Here is a 27,842-nt window from a genome sequence, read left to right on the forward strand (position 1 = left end):
CAATTAGACAGTTCAAAGAAACAAGAAACCGCTTTTTTGATGTGCACACATGACATAATGATGTAAAGATTGAACACGTAGTTTTGATCATTTAAATTTTAATCTGAGAAATGTAATAAAGCAACGGAGAAAAACTAAGTTACTAGAATTTTTGAAACCTCTTTCATATATTTTTACAGGAATATGACGTCTCCCCATTTTGAATTCTTATGAGACTGCAAATGTGTGAGTGAATGTATTGCAAGAATAGGGCCTTTCCCCAGTGTGGATTCTTGTATGAAACTTCAGTAGTGATTTCTGCGTGAATGCTTTTAGGAATGTGGCTTCTCCCCAGTGTGGATTCTTACATGACGCGTCAAATGTGATGTCTCAGTGAATGTTTTCCCGCAGGTGATGCAGGAATATGGCTTCTCCCCACTGTGAATTCTTGTATGAGAATTCAAATTTGTTGTCTTAGTGAATGTTTTCCCACAGGTGAGGCAGGAATACGGCCTTTCCCCACTGTGAACTTTCATGTGGGCTTTTAAGCTATAACTACATTTGAAATATTTTCCACATGGTTCACAAGAAAAGGGTTTCTTATCACTATGGACTCGTTTATGGGCCTTGAGTACTGATTCATGAGAGAATCTTTTCCCACAGGTGTTGCATACATATGGTTGATCAACTCTGTGGGTTCTTCTCATGTGGCCCAACAAGCTATTTCTATGTTGAAAGTATTTCCCACAATCTCTGCACAAAAATGGCTTCTCACTCAGAGGAGCTGGTTCCTTGTTTGATGTTAAACTAAGTTTTACTCTTTTCTGATCTCGGTCATCAGATTCATGAGGATTGTGAGAGAGAAGCTGGTGGTCACTGTTTAGTTCAACTACAGCGGTGCTTTCAACTGAAATGTATTCTAGAGATGTTTCCTGTACCACACTCTCAGTTTCATCAGTACACGAGTCCAGAAGTTGATCTTCACCGTGGCCTCTTTCCTCACAAGTAGGAGTCAACGTAAAGGCCTCCTGCTTCGGTTCAAGCTGCTCTCCCTCTGGACTGGTGCAGAGTTCCTCCTGTTCCTCTTTAATCTCTGGAGGATCTGGGTCCTCTTGGTCCAGACTGGGCTTCCTCTCCTGGAGACAGAGCTGCTGGTCAGAGAGAAGCTCCTCCTCCTTACAGACACGTGACTGTGGGAGCTCTGGAGGGACAAAAGGAATAGAAGATAAACGTTTGAGCGTATAAATACAACGAGTGTTTATAAACCATAAATATCACGTGTCCTACTGTTCTTTTGGTAAGTTAAAGAACACGTTGGTTTGAAAAAAGAAACTTGAATAATGTCTCGTCTTTATTGCTTTAGACAACAGAGTTTTCTTTAACAAAGTTGTTCTCACCTATCCTGTGTAACCTCACTTCGGGTTTCCATAAAACATCCAACAGTCTGCGCTGCCGGTCGATCTCTTCCTGGTACTCGATGACGATTCTTCTAAAAACTCCGAATATTTCTTCAGCAGCAGCAGATAGTCGCTCGTTGACAAACTCTCTCAAATTCTCAACTGAAGACATTGTTGCTTAATTACCGATAGATTAATTGCCTCCCCTGCACAACAGATGGGTGTCACACTTTAAAGTTCCGACTTAAGACTAGTCACATTAAGGTTCCGCTCGTACCTTCTGCTCTTTCCTTGATAATTTAACCAACTTGAATAGATGCATACCGCCACCTACTGTACAGGAGTGTGCAATGACTTTCAGTGTTAAATCCACATCGTTAGCTGGCAATTGTTGTGTTCTTAAATACACATGCGACATGAGAAGGAACTGTTCATAACTGTAACTCTTTTTTTCAACTCCCCTCATGCTCTCTTGCCCCAATACCTGCCCCAGGTTACTCCCCCTGGGTCTCAATTACCCACAACTAAAGCTTCTTCAGTGAAGAAATCTTCTTCATTCCAAATTAATCCAAATTAAATACAAATGTGACCATACATTTTGTGTGCGTCACATTTGCAATCCTTGTGCCATCCAGTCTCACCGCATTGCACGGCAAATAACATCTCTCATCAAAAGTCAAATTCATTAACTCAGATCTTTGAATAGCTCCGTGCCCTTCTCATCCTGACTCTGCTGTGGCTGGCAGCTCGGTGTTGAATGTGTGCTGATGATCGCGGTGGCTCCACTGATGTGGAGCGAGGACACCTCTGTTCATGGACCCCCAGCTGATGATACAGGGCATTTAAATACCGTCAAAGACGATTATTCATGATCCGTATTCATTTCCAGGTCCTATTTTGTATCCATCTGTGGTCATGTTTTACTGTTTTGTGTAGTTTACTCTGTTATTAAAAGTGCTATATAAAGCAATTCTACATTGCCAAAACACACGTCTATTTGCAGGTTCAGATACATTTCCACATGTACTGACTATATTTAAGACATTGTCCACAAAAAATCATGTATTTCCAAAATATTTTTCAGATGAACTGAAGGACGACGTGTTGCCATGCAATTGGAAAACAAACCATCTTTTATTTTAAAAAGCATTGTCAGAAGGCTAAAAGATTTTCCTTTTCCTATTTAAAGTTGACATTTCGGTTGATATTTTTTTTCAAAGTACAGTGACACCCACACACCCACACTTATATTTCAATCATCTTTCCCCAAAACCAATTTTCCCTGCTGGCAGCTTCAACTCTTGGATTTGGAAGCCGTTCCTCTTTTGTCCCCCCCCTACCCTCCCCCCCCTCCACCAGTATGACCAATCATTTCCTCTGAGTCAGTGACACACCTGCACTACACCTCTTTCTGACAGGACGTGTCTCACATGGGAAGTCACTGGTCTCACACATAGTCAGATCATGTGGTTGTGTGTGTGTGTGTTTACTTGTCTGATGGGATGTGTGTGCTGTGAGATTACACACCTGTGTGAAGGACACCTGCAGCAAACATAATTCTCGCCACTCTATCCGAGACGGTGAAAGCGTGAATCACTGTCTCTCTCCTCCACGCCATCGCGCTCCACTGTTTGACTATACGAGCTCTCCAGAAATAGCCCCCCATAGCGTCAGTCAGGATCCCGGCCCACCTAAAACTCCCTCATGCAAACCCGCTGAACGGGAGGTGAAAGTATGAGAGGTTCACGAGGGCAGAGAAACACAGAGAAGAGTGACCCAAATGGAAAAAAAAACATTGGTTGGGTATTTGGAGCCACCGATGCAGCGGCGTGATCTGAATCCATTGGGACAATTATGAATATGGAAAAGGTGGGTACGTGACAGAAAGTAATGGAGAGGGATGCGTATGTGTGAGTCCCCAACTGTTGTGTCTCTTCTTGCGGAATTTATGTGTGACTGTTATGAAAAATAACATCATTCCAACTGTTCCCTCTCCTTGCAAGTCACAGTCATGATTAATTTAACAAGCAGGAAAATCCCAATGTTCTCATCGTCTCTCCTCCTCCTTTGCTTTTGACATTTGGCTAATCATGAGGGACGGTTCTCCTATCAAACAATGAAATAATGGAGAAAAATAACCATCAGATTTATCTATTATTATTTGCAACACAGAGAATCAACTCCAACAATGAAATGCTGTTTACACACTAAATAATTATCCACAGACATGATTTAGAACGCCATAGAATTTTTACGCAATTAAGACCTATTTAAACTTTGGTTCCAAGGTGTCATGAAATGATCAAATCTCCATTTTCTCTCAATTATTCGAAAGCTGCAGAACATACCATAACATCTAAATGGGCCTTGTGGTGCCAATCTACAACTCTCCTGTTAATGCACATGGAATTTGTATGTTTGGACAAATGCGTTCATTCATTCATTGCCGCATGTGCCCGCTGTGATGAATTTTATGGTCCATGTGTGTCTCCCTCACCCAACGGGACACACACACACACACATTAACACACACCGTCCAATAGAGGGAAGTAGGGCCTGGCAGAGGGGACAACTCACCTTAATTAAGATTTAAAGCACGAAGGATCAACTCTGCTGAGTGTTCTGAACCTGAGGCCCCCGTTTAGCCGTCGGATGTTAAATTGTCTTTAAATAGCGATGCAGTGTCAGTATGTTACTCTCAAACACAAATACACATGTGTATACCTCACATGTATGACATTTAGCCGAGGCTTTCCATGCCACATCTCCCTCCCTCTCCCTCCCTCTCCCTCTCTCTCCCTCCCTCTCCCTCTCTATAAAGGAGCAATCCTGCAGTCCATCTGACCGCCTTTGCCCACCCGGAGAGATTTTGATCTGTGACGTATTTACTGACGAAGACGTGCGAGTTTTCTCACCGATGCTTCATCTGCTCGCGAGGGCGACTATTTGGGGGAGACAAACTGCGCCTCGCTAGTCGGTCTCTCTCCCCGGTGTGACCCTCCCTCCTCACCGAGCGCCTCCTCGCTGCTCTCCTCGGACAGTCTGCGTGAACACATCAAGTCGGTCAGAAGTTTTGGACACGTTTTTTTTTAACATAAAAAAGTGAGATTTTGCCAAAAAACAAGATGCTGGGTGGTTTTAAGAGCACAGTGTTGCTCTTTGCATGCCTGACTTGTCTTGTGGGGACTTCTGTTGTCAACGCAGACGGTAAGTTCATATTTTAAGCTTTTCTACTAGAATACAATTTTTCTGTATTTTACTGTCTGATGTTATGCACCAACCGCCAAGTCAAATTCCTTGTATGTCTTAACATATTTTGGTAATAATTGTTCCTGATTCCTGATCATTCATTGTGAAGACACAAATTAATCCCAATGTCTTGTCAGTTAATTAAGAAGTTATGAACATTTGCTTTAGTGGTTCTGAACAGCAACTGATGGTATTATTTCAATCTGAAATTTTATTTTATTTCTATATGAATTCAAATTAGAGTCCAGGATTAATCCTCCGATTCGGTCTGGTGGTGTGACATTGAGGTGATAAATTAATCTCCCCTGTTGCCAATACCACATACGTCAAAATCTGCTCCAATGCACTGAAGTCTGTTGCTGTTGTTATTTATTTAATTATATCCATTATGGAATAATATGGAATGGAATCTATCGTGGAATCTACTTCGACCTGGAATTTCCTGCGGTGATAATCTCGATAATAATATTCATTATTTTAAACTAGCAGTTGTAGTTAAATGTCTCAAAATATATTTGTCTTCAATTCTGACAGAAAAGGTGAAGGATTTTAGATTTGATCCCATTTCACTAAGCACTTATGAATTAGGCGAGGTGTCTTCTTGCAGACCCAGAAACTCACTGGTCAGACCCGTGTGCCCTTGTTCAGCATAAGAGTTTAATAAGAGGAGATAGGAGGTTTCAGAGGTCTTCCTCTTACTCCCCCCTCTCTCTCTCTCTCCCTCCCTCTCCTCTCAGGCCGAGTGTTCGTGCTGGACCTGAGGAACTCCTCCGGCCTGCAGGGTTTCAGAGATGCCGAGGGGGCCTGTGCCTCTCGACACGCCCGCTTGGCATCGGCACAGGAGCTCCATCACGCTGTGGCGGAGTGCTTCTTCTCCCCGTGCGCCCGCGGGTGGCTCTATGGGGGCACAGTGGGGTAAGGAAAAAGAAGTCCCGAGGCTCCTTAGTGGCTTTAAGGGACGCGTTGTACGTCTTAAGATTTCCGAAGAGGTCAAAGGTCATTTTGTTGCGCACGCTTCTGTGCTTGCGACAGCACTCGCGGGAACGGATGAAAGGGAAAGGAAGTAAAGGCAGCGGCGTCAGTTATAGAGAGGATGGGAAGACGGAAGGAGGGAGTGACACATTTCAGGGGGGGAAGAGAAAAAAAAGAGAGAGGGAGAAAGACTCCTGTGAACACAGGAGTCTTTCTCCTGTGCTCCAGAGGAGGGAATTCTGAGCCGGGGTGTCATGTCGACAAATGGCTCCATTTACACCACCCATCTCCACGGTAACATGACACGCAGCTCTCAGCACCCGGAAACAGACGGACTGAGAAGCAGACAAAGAGACAGGGCTGATCTGACGGAGGGAGAAGATGCAATGTCCGTTCATAGGGAGGCGAGTCTTTGGTGGTAACTACAGAGGGTCTTTGTGGTTTCAGTATGAGGTGATTTCAGAGCTTTCTTTCAGGAGGTAGCGCTCTGGTGTAGTGGCCGGTAAACCCTGTAGTCCTTGACATCATGTTTAGGTCTGTTGCATAATAATGAGCGCTTAACGTCTTCCTGTCAATCAAAGATCAGCTCCCCCCGCAACCAAACACGATACAAACCAGCAAACTCTTACGGACCTACACACGTCTTCGGGTTTCCCCCGTAATGGTTATGTCACGCAAGATGAGGGTTTTGAGAAATGGTTCTTGGTCAGGTGAAGTGTCTCTGCTGGTGGCCAATCTTTCTCTCTTCCACACGCATACACAAACACACACGCACACACACGCGCAGATGCCTGCAGACTGCAGTTTAATGTGAAAACAGTCGTGGTCCTTTTTTTGCCTCTCTCAGAGGGTTTTCTGGCCGTTTCTGCCCTCGGGCCTGTTTCTCTCCCTCAGAGTTTTGTCCTTATAAGCTGAAGTTAGCATGGCACAAGCATGCGGTATGACTCACACCAACTCTCACATTCTCACTGGGCTGCCAGTCAAATTCTTTCCAATTACTGATACTTTGATTGACTCAGTTACACAAGTACACACACACACACACACACACACACACACACACACACACACACACATACATCATTTCCATTTGATGAAGCTTGATTAAGGATATTACCGTGCAATATTATATGAAAGTTCTAATATGTCTGACCTTTAATTACCTTTCTGAACTCTGCTTTAAATGTTTTTTCCAAGTGAGGTCGATTGGCGTGGGTAGCTGCTTTGGGAACATGATCTCATTGTCCTGGAAGTTCGAGTCTGTCATATCTGGTGCTAGTGATGCTATAAACTTTAACGTCGCAAAACAAAAATAGAACTAGAATATATTTTTGCTGCAGCGTGTATGCGTTGTGTCCTGGCTGCATCATCATTCATTTAGTCTAGAACAATCATAACATTAGGGAACTGATGTTATGATTGTTCTAGATGAAGTAGACGGTGACTTAAGGCCTCTGTATGGGAACATAGATTTGTAACGTGCTACAGTGTGATCACATTGTGCCGCAGGCTGCAACTGCTGATAGTGCAGCACGGCTTAGCCATGATGTGTGTTTCTGGACTGTCTGATGTCACGCTGTAATAATATTTAAATAAGCAACAAATCAGACGGGGACCGAGAAAGCAGCCAGAACTTTAAATATCTGTCTGTGTGCGTCGTATTATTTTCTGTGAGAAAACCAGAGCTGCGACTTTATTTAGCAGAATTGAATCAGTGATCAGAAGTGCAAAAATTATAAAGCTATATATATAGTAATATATTAATGTAACAAAACTTTATTACAATTAAAACCTCTGCACTCATATTAGGTATTCATAATGAATTAATTGATTCATAACAAAATAAAAAATATACTTATACAATATAAAGTAAAAGTCAGCATGTCCCCTGTTTAATGTTTATTCATTAGGGTATTATTATTTTGTTTGTATCATCATTACTATCATTAGATGGTGCATTAATATGTAAGCAACACTTTATTGTTGTAGCTGCCCGAGGTAATGCTAGTTTGAAGTCATTTACAAACTGTGAGTGTTGTCCTGTGGTTTCCAACTTGTGGGTCACAGGAGAAATGAGTCACAGAGTGATTAATGAGAGAGGAAAGAAGAGAAAACAAACAAAGTTAGGCTACTCTTTCTCACTATGAATCTCCCCACTATGAATTCTTATATGAGACTTCAAATTTGATTTCTGAGTAAATGTCTTCCCACATTCGGTGCAGGAATATGGCTTCTCCCCACTATGGGTTCTTACATGAGACTTCAAATTTGATGACCGAGTGAATGTTTTCCCACAGGTGGTGCAGGAATACGGCCTTTCCCCATTGTGAACTTTCATGTGGGCTTTTAAGCTATAACTACATTTGAAATATTTTTCACATGTTTTGCAAGAAAAGGGTTTCTCTTCACTGTGGACTATTTTATGGGCCTTGAGTGCTGATTCATAAGAGAATCTTTTCCCACAGGTGTTGCAAGAATACGGCCTTTCCCTTGTGTGGGTTGATGTATGACACTTCAATTGTGATTTCTGAGTGAATTTTTTCCCACAGGTGATGCAGGAAAATGGCTTCTCCCCACTATGAACTCTTATATGAGCCTTTAAATGTGATGACTGAGTGAATGTTTTCCCACAAGTGATGCAGGAATATGGCTTCTCCCCACTATGAATTCTTAAATGATACTTCAAAGATGATGGCCGAGAGAACGTTTTCCCACAGGTGGTGCAGGAATACAGCCTTTCCCCATTGTGAACTTTCATGTGGGCTTTTAAATCACTATTATATCTGAATTCTTTTCCACATAGTTCACAAGAAAAGGGTTTCTCATCACTATGGACTCTTTTATGGGCCTTGAGTACTGATTCATGAGGGAATCTTTTCCCACAGGTGTTGCATACATATGGTTGATCAACTCTGTGGGATCTTCTCATGTGGCCCAACAAGCTATTTCTATGTTGAAAGTATTTCCCACAATCTCTGCACAAAAATGGCTTCTCACTCGGAGGAGCTGGTTCCTTGTTTGATGTTAAACTAAGTTTTACTCCTTTCTGATCTCGGCCATCAGATTCATGAGGATTGTGAGAGAGAAGCTGGTGGTCATTGTTTAGTTCAACTACAGCGGTGCTTTCAACTGAAATGTATTCTAGAGATGTTTCCTGTACCACACTCTCAGCTTCATCAGTACACGAGTCCAGAAGTTGATCTTCACCGTGGCCTCTTTCCTCACAAGTAGGAGTCAACGTAAAGGCCTCCTGCTTCGGTTCAAGCTGCTCTCCCTCTGGACTGGTGCAGAGTTCCTCCTGTTCCTCTTTAATCTCTGGAGGATCTGGGTCCTCTTGGTCCAGACTGGGCTTCCTCTCCTGGAGACAGAGCTGCTGGTCAGAGAGAAGCTCCTCCTCCTTACAGACACGTGACTGTGGGAGCTCTGGAGGGACAAAAGGAATAGAAGACAAACGTTTGAGCGTATAAATACAACGAGTGTTTATAAACCATAAACATCACGTGTCCTACTGTTCTTTTAGTAAGTTAAAGAACACGTTGGTTTGAACAACCTCGTCTTTATTGCTTTAGACAACAGAGTTTTCTTTAACAAAGTTGTTCTCACCTATCCTGTATAACCTCACTTCGGGTTTCCATAAAACATCCAACAGTCTGCGCTGCCGGTCGATCTCTTCCTGGTACTCGACGACGGTTCTTTTAAAAACTCCGAATATTTCTTCAGCAGCAGCAGATAGTCGCTCGTTGACAAACTCTCTCAAATTCTCAACTGAAGACATTGTAGCTTAATTACCGATTAAATGAATTATCTGCACCGCCAAGACGAAGCAACGGCTGGGTGTCACACTTTAAAGTTCCGACTGCAGACATCAGTCACATTAAGGTTCCGTTTCTTACTATGATCGCCGGTCAGCGGCCTTTTTCTTCCTCTATTAATTGGATTACCGGGTCGAAATCAACATGAAATGATGCATACCGCCACCTACTGTACAGGAGTGTGTAGTTTGAGTAGCAGTTTCATTACACAGTGCACTTACGTGATTTTTCCCCCATTAAATACAGCTTTAGGACACAAGTTTTCTATTGTATTACCCTTCTGAGTAAAGATAATACAATTTAATGGGAAAGTGAACACTCCCCGGCAGTCTAGGCCTAAAGCAGCTTAACTAAGGGCTGGTCCGGGCAAACCTGAGCCAGCTGTAACTGTAAGCAACATCAAAGAGGACAGTTTTAAGCTTCATCCTAAAAGAGCTGACCAAATCTGCCCCCCAGACTGAAAGTGGATGCTGCTTCCACAAAAGAGAAGCTTGATCACTGAAGGCTCTGACTCCCATCGTGCTTTTTAAGACCCTAGGAACAACAAGTAACCCAGCATCTATGGAGCGCAGCTGCCTTGTAGGGCAATACGGCATTACGAGTTCTTTAAGATAAGACGGTGCCTCACCAACAAGTGCCTTGTAGGTGAGGAGAAGTACCTGAAATTATATTCTTGATTTAACAGGGAGCCAATGCAGAGAAGTTAATACAGGAGTAATATGATCCCTTTTCTTAGTTCTTGTTAATATACATGCTGCAGCCTTCTGAATCAACTGGAGAGGCTTAAGAGATTTACAAGAGCACCCTGGTAACAAAGAATTACAGTAATCCAGTCTAGAAGTAACAAACGCAAGAACGAATCTTTCTGCATCACTTTGAGACAGGAAGTTCCTGATTTTCGATATATTACGTAGATTAAAAAAGGCAGTCCTTGAAGTCTTTTTATGTGCGTTGAAGGACGTATCCTGGTCGAAGAAAACTTCAAGATTCTTGATGGTTCTGCTGGATACAAGAGCATTGAAAGTCTTTCAATGCTGCTGAAATATTTCTGTACCCTTCGCCAGATCTGTGGCTCAATACAATTCTGTCTTGGAGGTCTACAGATAATTCCTTGGACTTCACGGCTTGGTTTATCCTCTGATCAGGAATCAGGAAACATTTATTACCAAAATATGCCAAACATACAAGGAATTTGTCTTGGCGGTTGGTGCGCGACAGTAGACAGACAAGACAGCAGTGCACAAGTAATAAAATAAAGTAAAATGAAATGCTAATGCAATGGGTTAGTAGAATAAGGCTATGGGTTAGGATAAAACAAGGCAATAAAGTTAAACATTTTAAATATTAAAAAAGTTGCACCAACGAACAAGTAACAAAGTGACGAGTGACGACAAAGTATGTATAGGATATGCACTGCCAACCGTGATACCTTATAGACGGGTGTGTGCCTTTCTCAATCATGTCCAATCAACTGAATTCAGCACAGGTGGACTCCAATCAAGTTGTAGAAACATTTTAAGGATGATCAGTGGAAACAGGATGCACCTGAGCTACATTTTGAGCGTCACGGCAAAGGCTGTGAATCCTTATGTACATGTTATGTTTGTTCGTTCTTTATTTTTAACAGATTTGCAAAAATTTGCAAAAAAGTTTTCACTTTGTCATTATGGGTTGTTGTGTGTAGAATGTTGAGGAAAATAATGAATTTAATCCATTTTGGAATAAGGCTGCAAGGCAATGTTATTTGTATAGCACTTTTCATACACAAGGCAGACTCAAAGTGCTTCACATTATAACATTTCATACAATAAAGTGAAATAAAATGCAGGAATTAAAAGACAATTAAAAACAGCAAATAAAATTATAAATTAAAATCTTATTTAAATTGTTTAATTAAAAGCAGAGGTTAAAAGTGCAATGTAGGTAAAATTTAGCAGAAGGCGAAGCTGAACATAAAAGTTTTCAGTCTTGTTTTAAACGTGGTCAGAGTTGGGGCGAGTCTTAAATCTTCAGGAAGTTTATTCCAGCTGTTTGTTGCGTAGTAACTAAAGGTTGCTTTCCCATGATTTGTATTTACTCTGGGAATCACTAACAGATTGGTGTCAGAAGATCTTAATGATCTTGAAGGCTTATGTAGTGGAAGCATATCAGTGATATACTTTGGCCCTAAACCATGTAGTGATTTATATGTGAGCAGTAGGATTTTGAAATTAATTCTCTGACATACTGGGAGCCAATGTAAGGATTTAAGAATTGGTGTAATGTGCTCACATATTTTGGAAGACCTGCAAGGAGACCATTACAATAGTCTAGCCTACACTGTAAAATCTAATTAGTTGACCGTACTTAAAAAAAGTATGCAAACTCGTTGCCTCAAAAAAATTAAGCTCAGTAGTCTTAAGATTAGTGAGTTAGAAAAGCTTGTTCATTTTAAGTGTGCAGTACTAAATCAAGTAGTACAACTAAAACAAAAAAATTAAGTTCATGTAACTTAATAACAATGGTTAGTGCTTAATTTTTTCATTTTGTCTGGACTGCTTGATACAAATTTAACCCCACTTAGAATTACTAAATACCTACAACTTACTACTCACTCATTTTTTGAGTTCACTTAAATTAAACAAACTAATTTTCTTGAATGGGTCCTTGTCCCTTTTCTCTCTCTCCTATTTCTTATCTTTTTTTAGCTGTTGTTACCTAATAAAGGCAAAAACACCACAACAGTATACTTTAAAAGAACACTCTGGGTTGATTCAGATGCATTTATTAAAAAAAAAAAATTGCATCATTTACAGGTCTAGGCTGAACAAAAAACATTTGACATTGTTATTACTTCTGATTCCAATTCTCCAATATAACATTTACTCATGTAATAACCTTACAATAATAAATAAAATTACTATTATTCAGCGGTGTTCTGTTCCCAAGAATTGAAACAGCAGACAAATAACTTATAACTTGTGTTTTGATTGGACTGTGTACCATGACATGGACGCCACATTTTTGTGAACTAATTCTATGCATGTAACAGTCTCACAATATTAAACAGGTCAACACCTGATAAATACAGGACTTCAGTGGCACTATTTCCTCCATTAGCATACCAGCATAACATGGTACAGACTTGAATGATTTTTTTTTTTTATTAAGATAAACGAGTTGCATGAAAGCATCAAACTTTATCTAATAACAGGAGAACATTATTATAACTTTTAAATTGCGGACAGCTGATTTAGCTCTTTACTAGTCTAATCCCGGAGACTGTTCTTCAGAGTTAACAGTTTTGGTGGCAGGTTTTTCTTTCCCAGTCCAAGCATCACAGTCTGAATGAAGTTGAGAGTCTTTGCAAAGCATTTTGGGTAATCCAAATGCAAAGCATATGTTAGCCCAAATAACAGACAAACTGCCTGAGGCAAGTTTTTATTGTGATCCATGACGATACCTCCCTCCAGAATGATGGAAGTGGAGATGGGCTGGAGGTCCACTGAACGTGGACCCTCGTGAGGACCATCTTCACTGAAAACACACCAACAGTGATGCATTCTAGGGCCTCGTCTCTTGCTGTATCCTAGACAGACACAGACACACACACACACATTCGTCAGTATTGGCAATTTATGCTCTTCTAAAACACTAATTTTTAGTGTTAAAAGCATTTGCTAGAGAATATGATTTTAAATATGTGTTCACATGGATTGTCCAACAAAATAAGTTTGGTATGGTTAAACTGAAGCTGGTGTTCACAAGGTCCATATATTCTTGAACAGTGACACTGACCTTTTAACCTAGACTTCTGCTCCTTAGATTTAAAATGAATTAATGTACATGTTTATGTACGGGCTGTTTAAATACCTCTCATATTATTATACAAAATGTATGTTGTATATTGTGCAGATAGAATCACATCATCTGTCAGCACAGGTATAGTTTTATATTAATACACACCAAACTTTTACTTATGTGTAAGTACTTACAGATCATGTCTTGAAGAATTCCCTGGCGTCGTCACCAAGTATTATCAAAATGCCTTTGGGGACAACAGAGCGAAGTACTGTCACGTCTGGTGTCTAATGATACAGAGTGAGAAAAGACCAGTTAACCGAGTTATTTGGCAAACGCACAGGTCCAACAGAAAATAGAACAGGTTGGTCTGGATCATCTCATTTAGAACTTGATTGATGAAGTATACAGATCAAAAGCAAAATTAACCTACTTACCATCCAGCTCATGTGCTGCATCAGCTCAATGAGTTTCCGGCCAACAGTTCCTTTTTTTGTTTTGAAAATGTCTATGAGCCGCGGGGTGTACTGGTCCAGAGCCTCAAAGAAGTCTCCCTCAAGATTCTTACTGCCGATTTGATTAAACTCGGCAAACACCCTAAAAAGTAGAGAGGGGGGGGTAGGGATGGAGAGTTGTTAACATTTCAACTGTATTTGGATTTTTAGCCACACATCTTAAATGTATTTTTGACTGGCATTATTTTATTGGTTGAGAACAAAAATATCTTACCTGTCGCTCTGTGAAGAGTGCTGGCCATCGTTCAACCATGTTGTGTACAGCAGGCTCCTTTTTTACAATGAAAAGCAGTTTCACTCATGTTCCTTAGGTCCTTTTGAGTGTGCCATGTTGATAAGTGGACTTTGAGTGCATTGAAAGATTTAAGAGTGCACAGGCACTCCTTATGAAGGCATGGTAGTGGTGATATTCGGGTGTGGCACCCATGCATTACGCTTAAGTAAATAGCCCCTCTTTTCAGCACAAAATGTGCAGTACTTACACGTCCACTGCATAGGAAGTTTTTTTTGTCTTCTTAAAAATCTGAAAGGTAAGAAAAGATAAGTTTAACATCAAGGCCAGCAAAATAGAATGAAAACACATTAACATGCAGTATCAGATTTGAAATACCAGATGTATCTAATTGTCAGCTACCAAATGAACACTGCAGTACAAAAGGTAAATGATAAACAACTCAATTATGTGGCTGGACATTAAGGGAACTGTGGATTGATCACTATATGCCTGAGCCTGTAAGGGGACAGTTAAAAAGAATAGAACAATTTAACACAACCAAAGCTGACCACAACGCACAAACATCTTGAGTCCAGTACAAGTAAAAACTGTATCATAGGCCTATTACCCACAAATACAGTATTATAATGTACATATTCTAGACAACATGACCTTAAAGAATAACTTAGGCCACTGAGTATACGTTCCCTATTTGACTGTGGTGATATTCCCAGTCACCCACTGTCTTTGACAAGCACAGACTGCTTTTTTGGTGGCTAAATTTAGCTAAGTTAGCATAGTGCCAAACCTAGCAGGCTAGCTTAAACTAAAATGATATATCAAGACTTGCTCTGGTGTTCTGCCATGTGAATGTCCTCCTGTTCATGGAAACTCACAAACCGCCGGAATCAGTCTCTCATCGGGAGTCAGTACTCAATAAATCATTGGTCTCAGAAAAAAAAATCTTCTCCGACAGCAGGTGTGTTCATGCACGTGACAGCACGCCCGCAACCGTTACACTAACGTTTCTCCTCAACTTTAACGTGACAGTCCTTAATGTTCCCTATTTACAACTGATGACACTGATGAAGAAAATATAGAAAAAATAATACAGCATCGACCAAGCTTCATCCAACGTTACCAGCTAGCGTTAGCCGACATTACTACACACATCATTAGGCTACTAGCAAGCACGAAAAACATGGCGCTTACTTACAGAAAGAAACGGTCTAAACAAGAGTCAAATATTACTCACCAAATGAGCGTGTCAAGCACAATAATGCTGATAAACGGTGCAAAGTGCCGGTGCAGAGATTAGGTGCAGCTCATATGGTCCAGCTCCTCTAATAAGTTCAGCTCCGCGTTGGTCGTTGCGGGCACGGACCGTCACGTGGAGAGAGGACGGATTTGCGCCGATAGTTTGAAAAAAAAAAAAAAAGCAAAAGTACTTCTACCACTCCGTGAAACTACTCCGTTACAATACAAGTACACGTCCTGCAGTGAAAATTTTAATTAAGTAAAAACATATGACCACAAAAAGAAATACTTGAACTATTAAAAGTAAAAAGTAGCATACTCAATAGAGGAAAATGTCTCTTGTGGTTATTATTATTATATATCACCTATATTATTACATATGCAGTGATGTAAAACATATATGGTTTCCCTCTAAAAATGTAGTGGAATAAAAGTACAAAGTAATATGAAAAAAACCTCAAGTACTTTGTACTTTCATGCAGTATTGAGTAAATGTACTTAGCTACATTCCAACACAGGAAAAAAGCACAATTATCAAAAACTTACTTTTTCTAAATTAATCCAACTCAAGCAGACTGAGCTGGTGAGATTTTCCAACCATAAATTACAAGTAACTTACTAAAAGTGAGTGTTAATAGCAATTTCATAAAACTAATTTAAGTCAATTTACTATTTTTAATTAAATAGGATGTTTGGATTTACAGTGTACTAGTTATAAAGGCATTTACAAGTGTTTCTAAGTCTTGAGCTGACATGAGCCATCTAAGTCGTGCGACATTTTTGAGGTGGTAGTAGGCCGATTTTGTTACTGATTTGATGTGACTCTCCAAGTGTAAATCTGAATCCATAATAACCCCCAGATTTCTGGCTTTATTTGATGTTTTCAGGGACAGAGAGTGAAGGTGTTGGGTAACTTTAAACCTTTCTTTTTTAGCACCAAATACAATGATCTCAGTTTTGTCTTCATTTAGTTGTAGGAAATTTTGACACATCCAGTCTTTGATTTGCTCAATGCACTGGCACAGAAGATCTATGGGGCGATAGTCGTTTGGTGATAGCGCTACATAGATTTGGGTGTCATCAGCGTAGCAATGGTGGTCAATTTTATTTCTTTGCATGATTTGTCCTAGTGGGAGCATGTAGATGTTGAAAAAAGTCGGCCCTAAGATCGAACCTTGGGGGACTCCACACGTTACGTCGGTTGTTTCTGATACGAAGTCACCAATGGAAACAAAATAGTTCCTGTCTTGTAGATATGACCTGAACCAGCTTAAGACTGTGCCTGAGAGCCCCACCCAGTTTTCCAACCTGTCCAAAAGTATTGAGTGGTCGACAGTATCAAATGCAGCACTGAGGTCTAATAGCATTAATATTGAAGTTTTGCCAGAGTCTGTGTTAAGACGGATGTCATTTACAGCTTTAATAAGGGCCGTCTCGGTGCTATGAAGAGGTCGAAATCCTGACTGGAAGTTGTCGTGGCAGCCAGTTGAAGCCAGGAAGTGATTAGGTTGTTGTAGGACAACTTTCTCAATTATTTTACTTATGAAAGGTAGATTTGAAATTGGTCTGTAGTTGTTGATAACAGAGGCATCTAGGCTCCGCTTTTTTAGGAGCGGTTTAATAACTGCAGTTTTGAAAGCTTTTGGGAAATGGCCTGTCTGAATAGAGTTATTAACTATTTGCAATATGTCTGTTGCTAGGCAGTCAAAAACATTCTTAAAAAAGTTGGTAGGTAGAGCATCAAGACAGCAGGTGGATGGTTTTAAATTTGTCACCGTTTCCACTAGAGTTTGAGAGTCTATGGCATTAAAGCTTGTCATCATTGCTGTGTTACTTTTACCTAAATAGGGTGGTGATCCAACATTTTTGTTTGAGATATTAATGGCGCGTCTGATGCCTTCAATTTTATCAGTATAAAAGAACGCAAACTCGTTGCATTTCTGTGTGGAATGGAGTTCAGGTGGTATTTGTGTCGGGGGGTTGGTCAGTCTGTCAACAGTTTCAAATAGGGTTTTTTGCCTTATTAGTGTTGTTGTTGATGATGTTGGAGAAGAATGTTTCCCTAGCACTTTTTAAGTCTAAATTGTAGGCCCGGAGGCGCTCTTTATAGATGTCATGGTGAATGTGAAGTTTTGTATTCCGCCAGATTCGTTCAGCCTTCCTGCACTCTCTTCTCTGGGCTGTTACAACAGCAGTTTTCTCCAGGGTGCCTTTTGCTTACTAGAGCTGGTTTTCACCGTAACAGGTGCAATGTCATCTATAACATTCAAAATTTTGGAATTAAAGTTGTTTACAAGATTATCAGCATGGCATGGGATTAGAGGAGGTAACGAGGAGATGACATTTTTAAAGAGTACATTAGTATGTTCATTGATGTACCGTTTTTTGACAGTTTTTGAATCTGATTGTGTGTCAGGAATGAAAGAAATATTAAAGAAAACACAGAAGTAGTCAGACAATGAGGGATCAGTCACAAAAACATCCGAAACAATGAGACCTTTTGTGATAATCAGGTCCAGGGTGTGTCCCTGACAATGAGTAGCCTCTTTCACATGTTGAGACAGTTCAAATGTGTCTAAAATAGTCAAAAGTTATTTTGCACCCTTGTCATTCAAATCGTCGAAAATTAAAGTTACCAGTTATAACTAGACAGTCAAAGTCGGTAGAAATGCTAGACAATAATTCAGTAAAATCATCGAAAAAATGTGCAGAATATTTAGGTGGCCTGTAAATAATTAACAGGAGAACTCTGGGAGAACCTTTCAATACAAGACAAAGATATTCAAATGATGGAAAATCACTAAGTGACATCTGTTTCCCCAGAAATATATTTTTAAATATAGCAGCAACCCCCTCCACCTCTTTTTCCAGATCTACACACATCAATAAAGTTATAGTTGGGGGGTGCTGCCTCAATCAGAATGCTTGCACTGTTATTTTGTTCTAGCCATGTTTCAGTTAAAAACATCAAATCAAGTTTAGAAGTGGTAATAAAATCATTGACTAAAAACGATTTGTTATTAAGAGACCTAACATTAAGCAGAGCCATCCTAATGGTGTTATTCACAGGCTTTGGGGTTGACTTTGAGCTGGAGAGAATAGGAATGAGATTTATTAGATTAGCAGTGTGTCTAAATTTCGCAATGTTCACTCTCTTGGTGGTCACAACGGGAATGCAGAAGGTGCCATGTTTTGACGTAGGCGACCTTGTGTCCAGCTGATAATGCGGTCTACTGCTGAACCCTTTTCTATCTCAGTAATATTCAGGGCTGCTGTCAGGAGGAGGAGAGGGTGGGCCTAAGGGGGGGGAGTGAGCAGCGTCACAGCTGGGATGGATTTGTGGAGGTGGAGCACGTCTTCGTAGAGGTGGGGGGGCAGATCGGCGTAAGATGGCGTCACCGCTGAGATGAGCTGGTGCAGGTGGATGCTGGGGGGGAGGGCGCTGAGGTCGATCTAAGGGAGTAAAAATAGGAGTAGGGCGGGGGGTAAGTGGGGGTAACTCTTGGAACTCCAAGGGGGAGGAGGGGGGAGAAAGGTTTACTGAAGGGAGGGAGAAAGAGGGAGACGTGGACCTGGATGGGGGCTCTGGGGGGGTGGGAGAGGGATCCTCACACGTAATGGAAGGAGGGTTAGAGGGGGATGGCAATGGCGGTCCTCCTTCGCCGTTTCTGATAAGCTGTGTTTTCTCTTCCTTCTTTGTGGGCTCCTCTTCTTGTTTCGTGTCCTTGGCAGTGGGGACAGATGGATGACGCATGATGTAAAACATGTTGGTAATGAAAAGCTTTGCTCCCATCTTATTTAGGCAAAGTCCATTTGTCTTAAAAAGATGCCTGCGGTCCCAGAAAAAGCTAAAATTGTTGATACAATGCATTGAACGAACTGCACATGCAGTTAAGAGCCATTTGTTGAGCCAAAACAGTCTACGGACATAAAATGTGGAAAAAGTGAAGCGCAGTAAATACTTTTCGGATGCACTGTATATCAGTATTTTATAGAATACATTTTACACACGTATCTTGTTTAACTGCAAGTTGGGTTTCCAAATATTATCCCACAATCAACCAGGTATTTGGTTGATGTCTTCCACGTACTACACAATAGTTTTCATTTTAGCCCAAATAGTTTTACTCTGTATATGAATATACCTCTGAACTTTTTCATAAGTGGAAAATGTTTGATTGGGAGGTCGATCTTTTCTTTTGACTTTTTTCTCAAACTGCTTTCCACAAAAAAACTCAGGCAGGATGAAATCATGAGTGAACATCATTTGAGGGTTTATCAGTTTAAGAGATCCATCATTTTTATTGCAGGAATTTTCGTAGATTGACAATTAATTTGTCAGATAGACAAATATATATTTCAAAACATTTGCAAGATATGTTCCCTAAATCTGCAACAAAGATTTGGGGGATGACAAAAAATGATATACATTTAATGACTGTTATTACATTACATATCATTTAGCTGATGAAAATCAGGAATCAGGAAACATTTATTCCCAAAATATGTCATAAATATAAAGAATTTGACTTGGCGGTTGGTGCGTGACAGTAGACAGTATAACAATAGACAACAAGACAGCAGTGCACGAGTAATAAAGTAAAATAACATGCTAATGCTATGGATTAGTTTAAAATAAGACAATAAAGTTAAATAAAAAAATATTAAGTGCACTAGCGAACAAGTGACAAAAGACTTTTCTCTCAAATGCAGCATTTATGTTCCGTTCTTATAGAAGGCTTCAACGCCTTTTTAAATCTTAATTGCTCCAAATATTTACTTTAAGACGTCTCCCCCTTGTGGGTTCTTATATGACGCTTCAATACTGCTGTCCAAGTGAATGTTTTCCCTCAGGTGACGCAAGAGTATGGCTTCTCCCGACTATGAATTCTTAAATGATTCTTCAAATGTGACGGCTGAGAGAATGTTTTCCCACAGGTGCTACAAGAATGCGGCTTCTCCCCACTGTGGATTCTAATATGACGCTTCAACACTGATGTCCGAGAGAATGTTTTTCCGCAGGTGATGCAGGAATATTGCTTCTCCCCACTATGAATTCTTAAATGATACTTCAAATGTGACGGGTGAGAGAATGTTGTCCCACAGGTGCTACAAGAATATGGCTTCTCCCCACTGTGGATTCTAATATGACGCTTCAACACTGATGTCCAAGCGAATGTTTTTCCGCAGGTGTTGCAGGAATATGGCCTTTCCCCTGTGTGTATTGGTATATGACGCTTCAATACTGATGGGTGAGCGAATGTTTTCCCACAGGTGCTACAAGAATGTGGCCTTTCCCCTGTGTGTATTGGTATATGACGCTTCAATACTGATGGGTGAGCGAATGTTTTCCCACAAGTGTTGCAAGAATACGGCCTTTCCCCTGTGTGGATTGATGTATGATACTTCAATTGTGATTTCTGAGTGAATGTTTTCCCGCACGTGATGCAGGAAAATGGCTTCTCCTCACTATGAATGCTTATATGAGCCTTTAAATGTGATGACCGAGAGAATGTTTTCCCACAGGTGATGCAGGAATACGGCCTTTCCCCAGTGTGAACAATCATGTGGGCTTTTAAATCACTATTATATCTGAATTCTTTTCCACATGGTTCACAAGAAAAGGGTTTCTTATCACTATGGACTCTTTTATGGGCCTTGAATACTGATTCATGAGGGAATCTTTTCCCACAGGTGTTGCATACATATGGTTGATCAACTCTGTGGGTTCTTCTCATGTGGCACAACAAGCTTTTTCTATGTTGAAAGTATTTCCCACAATCTCTGCACAAAAATCGCTTCTCACTCGGAGGAGCTGGTTCCTTGTTTGATGTTAAACTAAGTTTTACTCCTTTCTGATCTCGGCCATCAGATTCATGAGGATTGTGAGAGAGAAGCTGGTGGTCATTGTTTAGTTCAACTGCAGCGGTGCTTTCAACTGAAATGTATTCTAGAGATGTTTCCTGTACCACACTCTCAGCTTCATCAGTACACGAGTCCAGAAGTTGATCTTCACCGTGGCCTCTTTCCTCACAAGTAGGAGTCAACGTAAAGGCCTCCTGCTTCGGTTCAAGCTGCTCTCCCTCTGGACTGGTGCAGAGTTCCTCCTGTTCCTCTTTAATCTCTGGAGGATCTGGGTCCTCTTGGTCCAGACTGGGCTTCCTCTCCTGGAGACAGAGCTGCTGGTCAGAGAGAAGCTCCTCCTCCTTACAGACACGTGACTGTGGGAGCTCTGGAGGGACAAAAGGAATAGAAGACAAACGTTTGAGCGTATAAATACAACGAGTGTTTATAAACCATAAACATCACGTGTCCTACTGTTCTATTAGTAAGTTAAAGAACACGTTGGTTTGAAAAAACGTGAATAATGTCTCATCTTTATTGCTTTAGACCAGCGATTCCCAAAGCGTGGGCCGCGGCCCCCTGGTGGGCCACCAAGGTACTGCAGGTGGGCCGCGAGAGGTCGTTTACAATAAATGAATAAAAAGGTTTTAATTTTCAATTTTGAAAAGTTTGAAATGAATATAAAAATATGTATGATTCGGCACATTAGTTATGTGAAAAATTAATTGATGAAGCAAAAACAATTTAAACGAACAGATTGGTTAATGGTTGATCCATACTGGTTGTACACGGCGCGCAAGGCGCTCTGCCAAACATGCTAAAGCTCGTCTGACGGCGAGACGCTGAGCGGCGCTCAAGCGCGTGAGATTCGGAGCTTGTTTCAGGGCGCGTCGGAGAAACAAAGCTGTCGTTCTTGACGAGCACATAATGAGATTAAAGAGCGAGAGACGGTGCCCTTTTCATTACAGTAGCTGAACCATCTTAACGGGGAAATAAGGTATTCTAAAAGGAGCCCTTGGTAGGCGGCGTGGCTGGAGAGCAGCCGGAGATTTAAGTCGTGGATGGCGAGGGGGGCGGCGGGAGCGGACGCATCTCGCAGTATCGATCGGACCCTGAAAACACCGACACATCCCACATCCCCCATCGCCAAACGTTTGACTGCTACGGCGGCAAATCACCAGCCGGTCTGCGAGCCGGACGCATTGGTCTTAATGTGCCGGTAATGATGGTAAATGATGGTTGTAGCTGGTTGTCATCTTCCAGTCCACTACGGTTACATAAAGGTGTCGTTTGTGTTTTGACAACATTGTATCTCATAATTTCGACTTTCTATCCCCTTTCTTCAGTGCGGAAATGGGCTTCTATAGTTGTGTGAATGCATCGCTCCGGCCAATCCAAAGACGGGGTTTGTAACTAATCAGGTGTACAGACCATGTGACTGGCTCCGCCCCCTCACTGTCAGAACGAACACCGAGCGCGTAGAAAACTCCTTCGAGCGCGAGCAGAGATTCTCCTCCCTCGAGCAACGAAGTTCACGTCTCGCAAGCGAGCAAATACTAGTGATGGCAAAGTGAAGCTTTCCAGCCAATTGTATCGTGAAAAGGTTCATGCATTCAATGCATCGCAAACTCTATGATGACCTCTGCTGTTGAAAACCCATAGTGCATGTTTCGCATAGCCTACCAGTATATTTTGGCCCAGTCTCTGTGGGTTGAACATGATTATGAAAAGTTGAACCAATAAATCATCTAATAAATACATGGATTCCTATATGAATAAAACTATTGTTTTTTAGGTTTGAATTGTGTCCTTGTTTGTGTATTTCAATTCTCTGTACATTGGCAAGAAGTGGAACAAACATACTAGGAGAATAATGAATAGAAATATATATATATATATGTAGGTAATATAATTTAAAACACCAGCAAGTGCTTCCTACTGCATGTGCAGTTCATGGCAGTCATAGGGACTTAGGTGAATTGTTTGAATGTGGAATGTGGGAAGTGATTTATAGAGGAAAGGTCAGTTTTTAAGGGGCAGTGATTGTGCTTCTGGACAGGTTTTTTATGACAGGATATTGAGGTGCTTGTGGACACATGGGATGGGGCATTGTTATTGATTTTTTATTGAGAAACTATTTTCTTCACAGTATTGGGGTGGAGTCGGTTTCTTAGATACCGTTTCCCCAGCTTTAGAAAAAAGGCGCTCACGCGGCACGATGAGGCAGGAATGCTCATAAGATTACGTGCTAATACAAATAGATGTGGGTACACATGTTTGTGTTTGACCCAATATTTTAGCGGGTCTTCACTCCGTGGAATGTTTGGCTCAGCCAAATATTGGGTGGTCTCCACAATAAAAATAAAAATCCATAATTACACAGTATAAATGACAGACTTTGCCTGCCTATTGCTAACCGTGTCAGAGGAAATCAAATTGAAGTGCTCCCACATCTCGGAGCGACCTCTCTTTGCCACAGGTTCCATTGTAAATTTGCTCTTTGCTACGACTACTACAACAACACTGACTGTATCAAACCGACAAGCCCGAACCCTGTTTCCAGCCCATTGAATCAAATCGAAGCGGTCACGTGACTGTGCGCCGGAACGAAGCTTCGGACGTCACTGATCACGTGATCAGCAGCGAACGAACCGAGCACCGATACGTTCGCCTTGCACTGGTTCATATTTCGACACAAGCGTCGAAGCAGGAGGGTCGGAGGTAACAACACTAGCAAATACCTCGCACGAGACGGACTTTTGCTGGCGGATGTTTGATTTACGCGCGCGCATCAACCTGATTTGCGCTCTCGAATTTTGACAGTATCTGATAGACTGCAGTATCTTATGCGCCTTATTGTGCGGAAAACACGGCCCATGAGCTCCGGAGAAAATGGTATACAAAACATACATTGTCGGTTAATACATTTTGAATCAAAATTAAATTCATATGGTCATTTAATCATCCCTAGTTTATGTTTCGATCAGAATTGTGATTAAAGGTTTCGGTGGGCCGCAAAAGATTCAGATATTAAAGTGGGCCGCGGAATTCTTGAGTTTAGGAACAGCTGCTTTAGACAAATGAGTTTTTTTAACAAAGTTGTTCTCACCTATCCTGTGTAATCTCACTTCGGGTTTCCAAAACACATCCAACAGTCTGCGCTGCCGGTCGATCTCTTCCTGGTACTCGACGACGGTTCTTTTAAAAACTCCGAATATTTCTTCAGCAGCAGCAGATAGTCGCTCGTTGACAAACTCTCTCAAATTCTCAACTGAAGACATTGTTGCTTAATTACAAGCCGTAGTTAGTTAAATGAATTATCTGCACTGCCACAAGACAAAGCAACGGCTGGGTGTCACACTTTAAAGTTCCGACTGCAGACCTCAGTCACATTAAGGTTCCGCTTCTTACTATGATCGCCGGTCAGCTGCCTTTTTCTTCCTCTATTAATTGGATTAGCGGGTCGCAAACAACTTGAATAGATGCATACCGCCACCTACTGTACAGGAGTGTGGACTTTGAGTGTTAAATCAACATCGTTAGCTGGTAATTGTTGTGTTCTTCCAAGGAGAAAGATTTCCCCACATTGCATTGGGACCACACTGTAACGCCTTTAAACCGCATTCTTTGGCTGCTGTACTGATAGTCCAACCAAACCCTTTGCCTTTACTTTGGATGTATTCCCAGCATTCATACAGCACCTTTGTTGCTGGAAGTTCCTCTCCAGAACTCTGCAGCTTCACCCAACATGCCAGAGCTCAGGCAGGACGAAATCATGAGCGAACATCACTTGAAGCTTTATCAGTTTTATTGCAGGACATTTTCTCAGATTGACGTTAATGATGTGTGTAGATATATATATGTGTGTATATATATATGTGTGTGTGTGTATATATATATATATATATATGTATGTATATATATGTATATATATGTATGTGTATATATATATATATATATATACATATATATGTATATGTATGTATATATATATATGTATGTATTTATATACATATATATATGTATATATATACATATATATATATACATGTATATATACACATACATATATATATATATATATATATATATACATATATATACACATACATATATATATATATATAATGATTAGATTCAACTTTATTGTCATTGCAGAGTACAAGTACTGAGGCAACGAAATGCAGTTTAGCATCCAACCAGAAGTGCAAAAAAGCAAAAAGTGCAGAGTATGTGCATATGTAAAGTGTAATAAGTAAATAGATATGTACAGTAAGAAATATATATTAAATACATTATATATATATGTTAATACATTATATATGTGTATTTATATATGTATAATTAATGTCAATCTGTATAAAAACAAAACCATGTTAAACATTTGGAGGATATGTTCACTTAATCTTAAAATTTGGGGGATTACGGTAAAGTAACTTAATTTGGAAGTATTCATGAGATTGAGCGCTCATCCAGTCGGGTTTCGGCTGGATGGTTATGCCTGTCAGAAGAGATTACTGAAAAGATGTTTCTTTCAAATGCAGCATTTGTGTTGTGTCCTTATAGAAAGCTTCAAAGCCTTTTCAATCTTAAAAATTGCTCAGACTATTTCCTCACAGGAGTTGTATCTAGGACGTTTCACCCTTCTTCTCATGTGGACAATTAGACAGTTCAAAGAAACAAGAAACCGCTTTTTTGATGTGCACACATGACATAATGATGTAAAGATTGAACAGGTAGTTTTGATCATTTAAATTTTAATCTGAGAAATGTAATAAAGCAACTGAGAAAAACTAAGTTACTAGAATTTTTGAAACCTCTTTCGTATATTTTTTACAGGAATATGACGTCTCCCCATTTCGAATTCTTATGAGACTCCAAATGTTCTTTGTGAGTGAATGGATTGCAAGAATAGGGCCTTTCCCCAGTGTGGATTCTTGAATGAACTTCAGTAGTGATTTCAGGAATATGGCTTCTCCCCAGTGTGGATTCTTACGTGACGCTTTAAACGTGCTGTCCGAGAGAATGTTTTCCCGCAGGTGATGCAGGAATATGGCCTCTCCCCACTATGAATTCTTATATGAGACTTCAAATTTGATGACCGAGTGAATTTTTTCCCACAGGTGGTGCAGGAATGTGGCTTCTCCCCACTATGGGTTCTTACATGAGACTTCAAATTTGATGACCGAGTGAATGTTTTCCCACAGGTGGTGCAGGAATACGGCCTTTCCCCATTGTGAACTTTCATGTGGGCTTTTAAGCTATAACTACATTTGAAATATTTTCCACATGTTTTGCAAGAAAAGGGTTTCTCTTCACTGTGGACTATTTTATGGGCCTTGAGTACTGATTCATAAGAGAATCTTTTCCCACAGGTGTTGCAAGAATACGGCCTTTCCCCTGTGTGGGTTGATGTATGACACTTCAATTGTGATTTCTGAGTGAATGTTTTCCCACAGGTGATGCAGGAAAATGGCTTCTCCCCACTATGAAGTCTTATATGAGCCTTTAAATGTGATGGCCGAGAGAACGTTTTCCCACAGGTGGTGCAGGAATACGGCCTTTCCCCATTGTGAACTTTCATGTGGGCTTTTAAATCACTATTATATCTGAATTCTTTTCCACATAGTTCACAAGAAAAGGGTTTCTCATCACTATGGACTCTTTTATGGGCCTTGAGTACGGATTCATGAGGGAATCTTTTCCCACAGGGGTTGCATACATATGGTTCATCAACTCTGTGGGTTCTTCTCATGTGGCCCAACAAGCTATTTTTAAGTTGAAAGTATTTCCCACAATCTCGCAAAAACGGCTTCTCATCCAAAGGAGCTGGTTCCTTGTTTGATGTTAAACTAAGTTTTACTCCTTTCTGATCTCGGCCATCAGATTCATGAGGATTGTGAGAGAGAAGCTGGTGGTCATTGTTTAGTTCAACTACAGCGGTGCTTTCAACTGAAATGTATTCTAGAGATGTTTCCTGTACCACACTCTCAGTTTCATCAGTACACGAGTCCAGAAGTTGATCTTCACCGTGGCCTCTTTCCTCACAAGTAGGAGTCAACGTAAAGGCCTCCTGCTTCGGTTCAAGCTGCTCTCCCTCTGGACTGGTGCAGAGTTCCTCCTTTTCCTCTTTAATCTCTGGAGGATCTGGGTCCTCTTGGTCCAGACTGGGCTTCCTCTCCTGGAGACAGAGCTGCTGGTCAGAGAGAAGCTCCTCCTCCTTACAGACACGTGACTGTGGGAGCTCTGGAGGGACAAAAGGAATAGAAGACAAACGGTTGAGCGTATAAATACAACGAGTGTTTATAAACCATAAACATCACGTGTCCTACTGTTCTTTTAGTAAGTTAAAGAACACGTTGGTTTGAACAACCTCGTCTTTATTGCTTTAGACAACAGAGTTTTCTTTAAGAAAGTTGTACTCACCTATCCTGTGTAATCTCACTTCGGGTTTCCATAAAACATCCAACAGTCTGCGCTGCCGGTCGATCTCTTCCTGGTACTCGACGACGGTTCTTTTAAAAACTCCGAATATTTCTTCAGCAGCAGCAGATAGTCGCTCGTTGACAAACTCTCTCAAATTCTCAACTGAAGACATTGTAGCTTAATTACCGATTAAATGAATTATCTGCACCGCCAAGACGAAGCAACGGCTGGGTGTCACACTTTAAAGTTCCGACTGCAGACATCAGTCACATTAAGGTTCCTTTTCTTACTATGATCGCCGGTCAGCGGCCTTTTTCTTCCTCTATTAATTGGATTACCGGGTCGAAATCAACATGAAATGATGCATACCGCCACCTACTGTACAGGAGTGTGTAGT

The 27,842-nt window shown here is 40.8% G+C and overlaps 4 protein-coding genes, 1 long non-coding RNA gene and 1 pseudogene across 7 annotated transcripts in view; 1 reads left to right on the plus strand and 5 right to left on the minus strand.

The window, feature by feature from the left end:
* The window catches only part of LOC120827066 (uncharacterized), a 57,528-nt gene extending 32,838 nt beyond the window's left edge, over positions 1-24,690 (minus strand). The window contains exons 1-2 of the mRNA XM_078081573.1: positions 24,129-24,690; positions 20,450-21,407 (exon numbers count right to left, since the gene is read on the minus strand). Of these exons, the coding sequence (XP_077937699.1) occupies positions 20,450-21,407; positions 24,129-24,300 (1,130 nt within the window). The 5' untranslated portion in view covers positions 24,301-24,690. The remainder of the gene's footprint in view (positions 1-20,449; positions 21,408-24,128) is intronic.
* LOC144383572 (uncharacterized) lies at positions 97-1,655 on the minus strand (annotated as a pseudogene). Its single transcript, XR_013451007.1, has 2 exons — positions 1,377-1,655; positions 97-1,180 (listed from the first exon to the last, which is right to left on the minus strand). The product of XR_013451007.1 is annotated as an uncharacterized LOC144383572 (transcript).
* LOC144383569 (uncharacterized) lies at positions 97-27,746 on the minus strand. The gene is made up of 3 exons (XM_078081581.1): positions 27,446-27,746; positions 25,967-27,265; positions 97-282 (listed from the first exon to the last, which is right to left on the minus strand). Exons 1-2 carry the CDS (start codon positions 27,615-27,617, stop codon positions 25,980-25,982), a joined length of 1,458 nt encoding a protein of 485 aa, XP_077937707.1. The 5' UTR covers positions 27,618-27,746; the 3' UTR covers positions 97-282; positions 25,967-25,979.
* LOC144383575 (uncharacterized) lies at positions 7,358-9,457 on the minus strand. The gene is made up of 2 exons (XM_078081592.1): positions 9,201-9,457; positions 7,358-9,020 (listed from the first exon to the last, which is right to left on the minus strand). Exons 1-2 carry the CDS (start codon positions 9,370-9,372, stop codon positions 7,726-7,728), a joined length of 1,467 nt encoding a protein of 488 aa, XP_077937718.1. The 5' UTR covers positions 9,373-9,457; the 3' UTR covers positions 7,358-7,725.
* Positions 12,139-15,112, minus strand: LOC120827084 (uncharacterized). 2 transcript variants are annotated; one of them, XM_078081590.1, is made up of 6 exons: positions 14,769-15,112; positions 14,187-14,227; positions 13,919-13,975; positions 13,627-13,786; positions 13,384-13,476; positions 12,139-12,977 (listed from the first exon to the last, which is right to left on the minus strand). In XM_078081590.1, exons 1-5 carry the CDS (start codon positions 14,802-14,804, stop codon positions 13,387-13,389), a joined length of 384 nt encoding a protein of 127 aa, XP_077937716.1. In that variant the 5' UTR covers positions 14,805-15,112; the 3' UTR covers positions 12,139-12,977; positions 13,384-13,386. The 2 variants fall into 2 exon arrangements, with proteins under 2 accessions (XP_077937716.1, XP_077937717.1); XM_078081591.1 differs by having other exon boundaries at positions 13,384-13,436; positions 14,769-14,937.
* On the plus strand, positions 21,929-22,821 carry LOC144383577 (uncharacterized). Its single transcript, XR_013451016.1, has 2 exons — positions 21,929-22,247; positions 22,366-22,821. It is a non-coding gene; the product is annotated as an uncharacterized LOC144383577 (long non-coding RNA).
* Positions 27,747-27,842: the final 96 nt, after the last annotated feature.

The sequence above is a fragment of the Gasterosteus aculeatus genome, chromosome 10 (assembly GCF_964276395.1).
Source record: "Gasterosteus aculeatus chromosome 10, fGasAcu3.hap1.1, whole genome shotgun sequence".
Taxonomy (NCBI): domain Eukaryota; kingdom Metazoa; phylum Chordata; class Actinopteri; order Perciformes; family Gasterosteidae; genus Gasterosteus; species Gasterosteus aculeatus.

What these genes read in the sequence shown, in the direction of transcription:
- LOC144383575 (XM_078081592.1), bottom strand. Translation starts at nt 9,372, where the DNA reads ATGTCTTCAGTTGAGAATTTGAGAGAGTTTGTCAACGAGCGACTATCT. An exon ending in AGTGAGGTTATACAGGATAG is followed by an intron (nt 9,021 to 9,200) that starts GTGAGAACAACT and finishes TTGTCCCTCCAG; the next exon opens with AGCTCCCACAGTCACGTGTC.
- LOC144383569 (XM_078081581.1), bottom strand. Translation starts at nt 27,617, where the DNA reads ATGTCTTCAGTTGAGAATTTGAGAGAGTTTGTCAACGAGCGACTATCT. An exon ending in AGTGAGATTACACAGGATAG is followed by an intron (nt 27,266 to 27,445) that starts GTGAGTACAACT and finishes TTGTCCCTCCAG; the next exon opens with AGCTCCCACAGTCACGTGTC.
- LOC120827084 (XM_078081590.1), bottom strand. Translation starts at nt 14,804, where the DNA reads ATGAACAGGAGGACATTCACATGGCAGAACACCAGA. An exon ending in TCACATGGCAGAACACCAGA is followed by an intron (nt 14,228 to 14,768) that starts GCAAGTCTTGAT and finishes CTTACCTTTCAG; the next exon opens with ATTTTTAAGAAGACAAAAAA. An exon ending in CACTCTTCACAGAGCGACAG is followed by an intron (nt 13,787 to 13,918) that starts GTAAGATATTTT and finishes TCTACTTTTTAG; the next exon opens with GGTGTTTGCCGAGTTTAATC.